The sequence below is a fragment of the Xyrauchen texanus genome, chromosome 1 (assembly GCF_025860055.1).
Source record: "Xyrauchen texanus isolate HMW12.3.18 chromosome 1, RBS_HiC_50CHRs, whole genome shotgun sequence".
Taxonomy (NCBI): Eukaryota; Metazoa; Chordata; class Actinopteri; order Cypriniformes; family Catostomidae; genus Xyrauchen; species Xyrauchen texanus.
The window spans coordinates 18204647-18216143 of NC_068276.1; the positions used below are offsets into that span (position 1 = coordinate 18204647).

Sequence of the window (11497 nt, forward strand, 5' to 3'; positions counted from 1 at the left end):
CTCCACTAGAGGCATGGCATCCTCGTGGGCATGGTCCAGCGGGATTTCCATTCACGACATATGTGTGGCAGCGGGATGGACTTCCCCTCCACCTTTGTCAGATTTTACAATATGGAAGTGCCCGCTCTGCAGGCAAAACTACTAGCGGTTTAATACGCTACAGCTCCCCTGGTGAGCTGCACTGATGGGTCACATTCCACACAGATCGGCACCGCCGCTCTGTCGTTCCCTTCCCACTATGTGCTTATGTATTACACAATCAATGACCCGCATTCTTGCCGGCCAAATATTTTTTCCCCACTCATACGGGCTCCCCCGGGTCCCCCCTTAATTCCCTGGGGCTCATACAGTGGATGCTTGGCGCGCACGGCGTTGACAATGGGTTCCCGTAGCGTAAGCTAGCTTACGCAATATGAGAGAACCTCTCGTAAGAGAACATATCGGTTACCTAACGTAACCTCGGTTCTCTCTAGATGAGGGAACGAGTATTGCCTAGCCGGCCGTGCTCGCGCCACGGCGACTTTTCGCTTCAGTCAATGAAAACCAGGGTTCCAGCCTACGAACTACGCTTATATGCACTCTAGTCACGCCCATTTTGGCGGGCTTTGATGCAGTGAGCGCGCGGACGCCTCTCATTGGATGCGAGTTCGCCCAAGCTCGTCTATAGGCTGCAGCAGTTGCCGCAGAGCAACCTATGAGCTCGCTAGATAGCCCGCTCAAGGTCTGCAGCTGCCGCACTGCGTTGACAATGGATACAAAAATTAAGGATAATTTTTTGGCTTCAATATCTCAGAAAAGATGAATCTTTCCCGTAGCGTAAGCTAGCTTACGCAATACTCGTTTCCTCATCTAGAGAGAACCGAGGTTACGTTAGGTAACCGATACGTTTCCATTGGAAGATTTTGTAAGAAGAATAGAAAAGAACATTAAAAAAATATGCCCTTAAAGACACAACATCTATTACTGTTGTTATAAATTTTTTCTCATTCAAGTTCTTATTCAAACAGTGTGAAGGCTTTCAGAAGCTTTTAGCACTGTTTGTACATTTATATATTTATGTTTATAACAGTGGTAGCTAACATAAATGTTTCCACAATTTTAGCTACCAACTATAACAGAATATTATTTTGCCAAAAACAATGGTTACACTGTAAAAAGCATCCTGTTGTTTACACACACACACACACACACACACACACACACACACACACACACACACACACACACACACACACACACACAAAAGCAGCTGTGGTTGCCAGAGTAATTATGTAAAAACTCCTGTAAAAATGTAAATAACTTTACAGAACAACCTGTACATTTTACAGTTTAAAACTGTTGTAATATACAAAATAATTACATTTTAAGCCAGTAAATCAAACAGCCCTTTTCTGCTCAATTAGCATGACCAAGCTGGCTCTGTAAAATGTTAAATTACAGTAAAATAACTGACAGATGTGGTTGCCAGAAATTCACTGTAAAAAAAAGACAGTAACCACATTTCAAGCTTGCGGGATGTGATTTTAATGCCTGAATATTTTACGGTGCAGTATCATCCTTTATATTATTAAATTATAATAATATAATGTCCATGTGTTTTGCAACACATGGACATCGGAGCAACCGGTGTTCGTGTCTACCATCGCCAGACACTACTGAAATATAAGACTCATGCAAAAACCAAGCTGCATGATGACCTGCAGGAGGCGCTACGCGTACTCGGCTTGCTGCGGAGACCAGGCCTCCAGCCCTCGGCGTCGCCTGATGCCGGTGGCCGGGGGAGAGGACGTCGTAAGCGGTGTGCGAGAAAGCGGAAGCGCGGAAAGAGGGCGGGGGTCCATGCTAGGCTAAAACAAACCCTAGCCGGCCGGCTCTCCCGTCTATCCTGCTCTCAAATGTTTGCTCCCTGGACAATAAACTGGACTATATCCGACTCCAGCAGGCTACGCAGCGTGAGTTTAGAGACTGCTGCATCTTTGTTTTCACGGAGACGTGGCTCAGCGACAGAGTTCCGGATGCCGCCATTCAGCTAGACGGGCTCGCCTCGTTTCGTGCCGACAGAAATACAGCTCTCTGCGGTAAGACTCGCGGTGGTGGCTTGTGTGTTTACATCAACACGGAATGGTGCAAGAACTCTATGCTAGTCTCTAGTTACTGTTCATCGCTGTTGGAGCTTGTGACTGTTAGATGCAGACCTTTTTATCTACCACGGGAATTCACCACTGTTTGCATAACCGGAGTTTACATTCCCACCAGCGCTAACGCTAAGGAAGCGCTCTGTGAACTGTATGGGGCTATGAGCGAACTGCAGAACGCTCACCCTGACGGACTGTTTATTGTCGCCGGAGATTTCAACCATGCAAATCTCAAGACAGTGCTCCCTAAATTCCATCAGTATGTGGACTTTGCAACGAGAGGGGCGAACGCGCTTGATCTTGTTTACACAAACATCCCAGGCGCGTACCGGGCGCCGGAGCCCCGCCCCCACCTCGGCTGCTCAGACCACATCTCTGTTATGTTAATTCCAGCATACAGACCGCTCGTCAGACGCACAAAACCGCTTCAGAAGCAGGTGAAAACCTGGCCAGCAGGAGCCATCTCTGCTCTTCAGGACTGTTTTGAGTGTACTGACTGGCACATGTTCAGGGAGGCTGCAACATATGGCGATTCTACCAACTTGGAGGAATACACAGCATCAGTGACCAGCTACATCAGCAAGTGCATTGATGATGTCACTTTCTCCAAGACCATCACCACACGCTCCAACCAGAAGCCGTGGATGACTGCGGAGGTGCGCACGCTGCTGAGGTCCCGAGACTCCGCCTTCAGAGCAGGCGATAAGGCAGCCCTAAGAACAGCTAGGGCCAAACTGTCACGGGCAATCAGAGAGGCAAAGCGCCACACGCCCAGAGAATCCACAGTCACTTCCAGGACAGCGGTGACACGCGGCGCATGTGGCAGGGCATCCAGGCCATCACCAACTACAGGACAACATCAGTTGCCTGTGACAAAGATGCCTCCCTTCCAGATGCGCTGAACGACTTCTACGCTTGGTTTGAAGTGCAGAACGACGTGATGGCGAGGAAGTCCACCCCTCCTCCCAACGACCAGGTGCTCTGTCTTACCACGGCAGATGTGAGGAAAACTCTACGTAGAGTCAACCCACGGAAGGCTGCTGGACCAGACAACATTCCTGGCAGAGTGCTCAGAGGATGTGCAGACCAGCTAGCAGATGTTCTTACCGACATCTTCAACATCTCTCTGAGCAGCGCCGTCGTTCCAACGTGCTTCAAGGCCACCACCATCATCCCCATGCCAAAGAAGTCTTCAGTGTCCTGCCTCAACGACTACCGTCCCGTCGCACTTACACCCATCATCATGAAGTGCTTCGAGAGGCTCGTCATGAGGCAGATTAAGACCCAGCTGCCCCCCTCACTAGACCCACTGCAGTTTGTGTATCCTTCAAACCGTTCAATGGACGATGCCATCACCACAACCCTCCATCTGGCCCTCACCCACCTAGACAATAAGGACTCATACGTTCGAATGCTGTTCATAGATTTCAGCTCAGCATTCAACACAATCATTCCCCAGCACCTGATTGGAAAGCTGAACCTGCTGGGCCTGGACACCTCCCTCTGCAACTGGATCCTGGACTTCCTGACTGGGAGACCTCAGTCAGTCCGGATCGGGAACAGCATCTCCACCACCACCACACTGAGCACTGGGGCCCCCAGGGCTGTGTGCTCAGTCCACTGCTGTTCACTCTGCTGACTCACGACTGTGCAGCAATGCACAGCTCGAATCACATCATCAAGTTCGCCGATGACACGACCGTGGTGGGTCTCATCAGCAAGAACGACGAGTCAGCATACAGAGAGGAGGTGCAGCGGCTGACGAACTGGTGTAGAGCCAACAACCTGTCTCTGAATGTCGACAAAACAAAAGAGATGGTTGTTGACTTTAGGAGAGCACAAGGTGAACACACTCCGCTGAACATCGACGGCTCCTCTGTGGAGATCGTCAAAAGCACCAAATTCCTTGGTGTTCACTTGGCAGAGAGCCTCACCTGGTCCCTCAACACCAGCTCTATCACCAAGAAAGCCCAGCAGCATCTCTACTTTCTTCGAAGGCTGAGGAAAGCACATCTCCCAACCCCCATCCTCACTACATTCTATAGAGGGACTATTGAGAGCATCCTGAGCAGCTGCATCACTGCCTGGTTTGGGACTTGCACCGTTCCGGACCGCAAAGCCCTGCAGAGGATAGTGAGGACAGCTGAGAAGATCATCAGGGTCTCTCTTCCCTCCATCAAAGAAATTTACAAAAAACACTGTATCCGCAAAGCAACCAGCATTGTGGACGACCCCACACACCCCTCACACAAACTCTTTACCCTCCTCCCGTCTGGCAAGAGGTACCGAAGCATTCAGGCCCTCACGGCCAGACTGTGTAACAGCTTCTTCCCCCAAGCCATCAGACTCCTCAATACTCAGAGACTGGTTTGACACACACGTGTCCTGAGTTGCACTTTAATAACTGTCACTTTATAACTGTCTGCTACCTCAATAACTGCTATGTGCATAGAACATTATCTCATAGTATGTTATGTTTACATTTTTAGAAACTGTCATCTTTTTGCACTACTGAGTACTGGTCGGCGCTGCACTGTCTATTGTCCTGTTCATTGTCAGTAATTTGTTGTACTGTCCTGTACTTTTTGCACATGTTTGCACGTGCACTTTATATAGGTATATGTAGGTTTTTTTATATAGGTATTTTATTTCGTTGTGTTGTCTCATGTGGTCCTATGTTGGTCCTTTGTTGTTTTTATGTAGCACCATGGTCCTGGAGGAACGTTGTCTTGTTTTGCTGTGTACTGTACTAACTGTATATGGTTGAAACGACAATAAAAACCACTTGACTTGACTATAAACTTGATTTTTTTTTACCTTCTGAAACTGTTCAAATAAATCTTTCACTGTATAATGCATTATTAATCACCGTAGTAATTACAAAAGGCACATGATGACATTAAGACATTAAATCAATAACCAATAGACATGCAGAGACAGCGCTCAGTGTCACTCACACAAACACTAAACACCATCAGGGTAACACATGTGAGATTAAAATAATGCCGTAAACATGAACTGAACTACATCAAATCTAGCACAGAACACCCTAAAGTACATAACTGATATTAAAAATAACTCTTCCCATAATGAATATGATGGGTCACGACTCATGAGGGAATTCTGGGAAAGCCCAATTATTGTTCCCTTTCGAGAGGTCTCTCCTATTGCGTAAGTAGCTTTTAACAATAATTTACTGTAAAAAGTACATGTACTCTCTTTTTAAACATATATACATTTTTAACTGCATGTATTGTCACTTAAATCTATTTACAAATTGTACTGTATATATTAAGGAAACTACCTGTTAACCAATTGCCGTTGTTTTACTGTAGCCTTTTTACAGTCTTTTTCTGTTAAAATTACAGACATTTTTTTTACCGTGTAGTCATTTTTGTTAGATAAATTATAGAATATAATAGAACAGAACAGAATACAATAGAAGTGTGAGCTGTATCAGACAAGGACCCCCCACCACACCCCATGCTTATTTAATGTTTATAAACACATTATATAAAACAGGATAATTTGCACAAATAAATGGACACAATATAATCAACTCATTGAGATTTTATTCTTTTTCTTTTTTTTACTTCTTTAAGTAACTGCAACAAAAGTATTGTCTCTTTTTCATAACAATTACTTGAATACAAAATGAAATATATCAAAGCCCTTCTTAAATCTGAACATATACACACTAGTAATTTGAGTGTGTAATTTCTGTACAGGGATTAAATGGCAGTGACTCTGGCGTGTATAATGTCCTCTGAGACGTGTTTACACTGCAAAACTGACATGGTAACATATGACTTGATTAATGACTTGCCCTGGCCACAAAACTGCCTGTGCCTATACATATTTACATAATTGCACAGATATATAAAGGCAGAAAAAATATCAACAGTCAACTGATTTATGTTTTATAGACATGAAATTGACCCAAACTGCTTCTTTCAGACATAGGCATTTTTCCCATAAGTGCTCTGGCCACTCTGGGCATCTCTCCTGGACGTGGACACTGAGTAGACTGTTCCCCGTGCGGGCTGGTAGGGGTAACCTCTACAAGAGCAGGAGATAAGCATGAGACCACAAGAATTTGTTTAATAAGTCTTTAGGTGAAGAGAGAGAAAGAAACTCACATCTTCTCTTTTGTGCCAAATTTGCAGGCAAACATGAGGCAAGCTCCACCACAGACGGCGAGAGTACCGGAGGCCCAGCCGATGTATAAACCCTCTCCAATCTCATATCTACAGCACATCACAAGATAGCACAGATATAATCAAGTTAGCTCAGTATAATGAGAACAGGTTTCACCTGTATAAAAAACGCTTTCAAACTAAAATGACGATCATCAATATAAACACTAAGGACACAGCACTAAAATAGGTTGAGACGAGGTGTTGAGCGTTACAGAAAACTACAGGGACAGCACCCCCCTTTACTTTCTGAAAAAGCATACAGATACTTTGCACATACTTTTGCCCTGGGTAGAGTGGATCGAAGAATTCCTGAGTGATGTTGAACGCGTACCATGACACTGATACCATCGTACACAAACCTTCAGATGAGAATGAAATAAAAGTATATAGATACAAGCATTATACTGACACCAATTTCCAGTTATCTGTAATATTAGGTTTAATCAGTAATGAACATTACCTTGCAGAAGGAAAAATGCTCCTCCAGTTCCGGCTATTCTGCCTTTCAGTACATAGTTCTCTCCGCCGACCTTCGAGCACCGCATGCCGATGAGTGTGGCCACAACACCAAATGTCCCAAACACCACTGAAGCGATCATAAGAGCCCGAGACGCCTGGATATAACCTGAAAGAATGAAAATACAATCCTTTGTTAATAAAGTTGTTATTAACAGACTTGCATACATTATTATTTACATAGCCTATCTATATAATAAAAAAAAGAAAGAAAAAGAAATAAAGAACAGGGAGCGTTCTCAAAATGTTGGCCAATGTTCTGTAAGAGTTCTCTATAAAGTTATGAACAAATGTTCTTGCAGTAATGTTGACAGAACATTCTTTCAATGTTTTCTGTTGTTGATAAATGTTCCAAAAACTTTAGCATGACAATGTTATTCATACATATTAATGTAGGCTAACATTTTAAATTGTAAATAACATTTCCTTGATTTTCGAACATTTCCAGAACATTCCTGTGACCAAGAAAAAACATGTTTTGATCTATCTATCTATCTATCTATCTATCTATCTATCTATCTATCTATCTATCTATCTATCTATCTATCTATCTATCTATCTATCTATCTGTCTGTCTGTCTGTCTGTCTGTCTCTCTATCTGTCTATCTGTCTGTCTGTCTGTCTCTCTATCTATCTATCTGTCTGTCTGTCTATCTATCTATCTATCTATCTATCTGTCTGTCTGTCTGTCTGTCTATCTATCTATCTAGCTTTCTGTCTATCTATCTATCTATCTATCTATCTATCTATCTATCTATCTATCTATCTATCTATCTGTCTGTCTGTCTGTCTGTCTGTCTGTCTCTCTATCTGTCTGTCTGTCTGTCTATCTATCTATATGTCTGTCTGTCTGCCTGCCTGTCTGTCTGTCTGTCTGTCTGTCTGTCTGTCTGTCTGTCTATCTATCTATCTATCTATCTATCTATCTATATGTCTGTCTGTCTGTCTGTCTATCTATCAATCTATCTATATGTTTGTCTGTCTATCTATCTCTCTGTCTGTCTGTCTGTCTGTCTGTATGAAAGAAAGAAACAAAGCAAGAACAGTGAATGTTCTCAGAAATTTGGCTAACGTTCTCTAATTGTTCTCTGAATGTTATGCAGTAATGTTAAAAGAAGAAAGTTCTTTCAATGTTTTCCGTTGTTGATAAACTTTCTCAAAACATTAGCATGAAAACGTTATTCATACATCATGTAACATTCTTTAAACATTGCTACATTGTAAAAACATTTCCCACAATTTTCCAATGTTTCCAGAATGTTCCTATAACCAAGAAAAAAAAAACCCTTCTTAAAACATGTAAAAAAATAAAAAATAGACGTTTGAACGTTCCCAGAACTCAATCACATTTTCATAACTTTAGGAAAACATTCATAGAACATACATGTGTAAGCTGCTAATTAGTCAACAAAAATGTAACATGATATTTTTAAAATATCACAACCACTGTTGGTACTCCAACTTTTTCAACTTCTTCAAACAGATTGAAGAATCTTTAGCAGTTGTGACTAGGTTACCAACAACTTTGTTTGATGATTAAATGATTAGTGGAGTCCATGTTAGCCAGAAAATGTTGTGTGTCTTCGTTTCATTGGCTGTATTTCCTACCAGACAGTGCGAGCAGAGAAGGGAATTCACGGCAGTTGTGCACTCCCGTCGAGTCCGTGGCGCAGGACATCCACAGGTTCTCGTAAAGTGTTGCGGTGGTGATCACAGTCCCATCTATGCTGGAGACTTTCCAGTAACGGTTCGGAATTGCAACGCCAACCATTATCCAACTCATAAAGCCAAGACATAGAGCAACCACTTCAAGAATCGGATCCATTGTTGCTTTAAATTACATAAGCTCTGAAATCAAGCAAGATCAATGTTTGTATTCCTTTCTTTTGTGTTCCTTTGCGTTGTAATTGGTTTCAAGGTGCTGGAACGTTGTGCAGCAAAATAACCATATATTCCATCCAGTGCACAGGATTTTATAGGCTGTTTCTAATCATGATTTATTTCATGGAAGGCTAGATTGCACCTGTGTGACAGCAAGATGTGGTGTTTAAATTGAAAAGTGAGTCATTTACAGGCTCTGCTTGCCCTCCCCTCTAATGTGCCCTATGTCTCGCTTTTGCGTTTTTACATCCCGAAACTGAACAGCTGGTTATCGCCAAAGTCCAATGGTCGTTCCCTGACCTTCACTGCCAGTGCATCAGTTATGTATGAGGAGTTCAAACATAAGTCTGTTTTCACATTTCAGCTTACTTCTCACAAATTTCCAAAACTCAATATATACTGTGTGTGTGTGTGTGTGTGTGTGTGTGTGTGTGTGTGTGTGTGTGTGTGTAGTGTGTATATTCCAGTTTCATATAGGGTAAAACTAGGAAAATGTTTATGAAACAAAAGACAGCCACTGATAAACTTAACACAATTAATGATGCATTGGTGTTTTTGACAATGTTTATCTACACTGAAAAGGGGGTAACCTACCTTATGGAGCATTATCTACCTCAACTAACCCTAAAATTAGTATTGTTGGTGTAACCCCCCTCCCTCTTCACTGTCCAGTGCTGGAAAAAAAGAAAGTAAATTCTGTATTACATACTTTTAATGCAATTGCGCACATCTACATCTCACTCTGGACTCTTGAGGCAACATTTAAATTGCATTGCATTATAACAAGATATCAAACCAGGACAGGTGCCTTCTGCAAAAAAAAAATATGTATGACCTTCACATTTCTTTCCACTTTTGCAATTACAAAAACAAAATTGCCACAGGCTAATTTTTTTATTGGATGTATGCTCCCCTCAGATTCACACAGGTGTCCTCACAGAACCACAGGTGAAGTTCACTTTATGTCCCACTAACGTCTGACAACCAGAGAGCGTTCAATAGCAATTTGAACATTATCTCTATTGTTTAGTTACATTTTTGTTAAATGTTTTACTTCAAAAGTATGCTTGTGCCAGCTTTCCTTCAAATAAATGCACACGGCTAGACATTTTGTTGTCTATTGCAAAAACATTCATATTTTATGTGAGTCATAAGTGCCTAAAAAACTGTAAATCTAAAAGAATATTAGCATTAATGCTGGTAATAATAGCTAAGTGACAAACCCTATTGTACAAAGACCTAGGAGTGATTCACTTATTTTATTGACGCAAAGCTAAAGTATTAAAAATGAACAGCTCAAAATAGGCAAAGTGGAAAACCGAATCTTGTAAGATTAACTGCAAATCTGCAAATAGATTCTCAGCACAAAACTAATACGTTTGTTGCAACACGTGGTTTTGTAAATTCTGTGCAAGCATTTTAGTGACGAGAGTTCCTGGAGTATCCAGAATCAATCAATCAATCAATCAATCTTTCTATCTGTCCGTCTGTTTATCTGTCTGTCTGTTTATCTATCTGTCTGTCTGTCTGCCTGTCTGTTTATCTATATGTCTGTCTATCTATCTATCTATCTATCTATCTATCTATCTATCTATCTATCTATCTATCTATCTATCTATCTATCTATCTATCTATGTCTGTCTTCTATCTATCTATCTATCTACCTATCTATCTGTCTGTCTGTCTGTCTGTCTGTCTGTCTTCTATCTATCTGTCTGTCTATCTATCTATCTGTCTGTCTGTCTGTCTTCTATCTATCTATCTATCTGTCTGTCTTCTATCTATCTAGCTATCTATCTGTCTGTCTTCTATCTATCTATCTATCTATCTATCTATGTCTTCTATCTGTCTATCTATCTATCTATCTATCTATCTATCTATCTGTCTGTCTGTCTGTCTTCTATCTATCTATCTATCTATCTATCTATCTGTCTGTCTGTCTGTCTTCTATCTATCTATCTATCTATCTATCTGTCTGTCTGTCTGTCTGTCTTCTATCTATCTATCTATCTATCTATCTATCTATCTATCTATGTCTTCTATCTAACTATCTATCTATCTATCTATCTATGTCTGTCTTCTATCTATCTATCTATCTATCTGTCTGTCTTCTATCTATCTATCTGTCTGTCTTCTATCTATCTATCTATGTATCTATCTATCTATCTGTCTGTCTTCTATCTATCTATCTATCTGTCTGTCTTCTATCTATCTATCTATCTATCTATCTATCTATCTATCTATGTCTTCTATCTATCTATCTATCTATCTATCTATCTATCTATCTATCTATCTATCTGTCTGTCTTCTATCTATCTATCTATCTATCTATGTCTTCTATCTATCTATCTATCTATCTATCTATGTCTGTCTATTTATCTATCTATCTGTCTTCTATCTATCTATCTATCTATCTATCTATCTATCTATCTATCTATCTATCTATCTATCTATCTATCTATCTATCTATGTCTTCTATCTATCTATCTGGCTGTCTAGAGAGTTAAGCTAATTTGTTGATTATTTGCAATGGAAATGCTGAAAAATGACACTTATTTACATTTATTTGAACGTGCCATATACAGTATATACCCAGAGCAGAATTAATGTTTAACTATTTCACACATAATTTGAATAACGTGAGGACAAAAGCTGGACTGGGTGCTGAACATATTGCATGTGATAATGAAGGTCTGAGTTTTAAAGGTCAGGTTTATGACTATCTTGCTTGTTATAACTCAACTTTAATTGTTCTTTTAGCAAAC

General features: G+C 41.1%; 1 protein-coding gene across 1 annotated transcript; it reads right to left on the bottom strand.

The window, feature by feature from the left end:
• Positions 1 to 5699: 5699 nt before the first annotated feature.
• Positions 5700 to 8936, bottom strand: LOC127650057 (claudin-15-like). The gene is made up of 5 exons (XM_052135208.1): positions 8460 to 8936; positions 6795 to 6959; positions 6612 to 6693; positions 6275 to 6382; positions 5700 to 6194 (listed from the first exon to the last, which is right to left on the bottom strand). Exons 1-5 carry the CDS (start codon positions 8674 to 8676, stop codon positions 6089 to 6091), a joined length of 678 nt encoding a protein of 225 aa, XP_051991168.1. The 5' UTR covers positions 8677 to 8936; the 3' UTR covers positions 5700 to 6088.
• Between the last annotated feature and the right edge of the window lie 2561 nt (positions 8937 to 11497).

What these genes read in the sequence shown, in the direction of transcription:
- LOC127650057 (XM_052135208.1), bottom strand. Translation starts at nt 8,676, where the DNA reads ATGGATCCGATTCTTGAAGTGGTTGCTCTATGTCTTGGCTTTATGAGT. An exon ending in TTCTCTGCTCGCACTGTCTG is followed by an intron (nt 6,960 to 8,459) that starts GTAGGAAATACA and finishes TCATTCTTTCAG; the next exon opens with GTTATATCCAGGCGTCTCGG. An exon ending in AGCATTTTTCCTTCTGCAAG is followed by an intron (nt 6,694 to 6,794) that starts GTAATGTTCATT and finishes TCTCATCTGAAG; the next exon opens with GTTTGTGTACGATGGTATCA.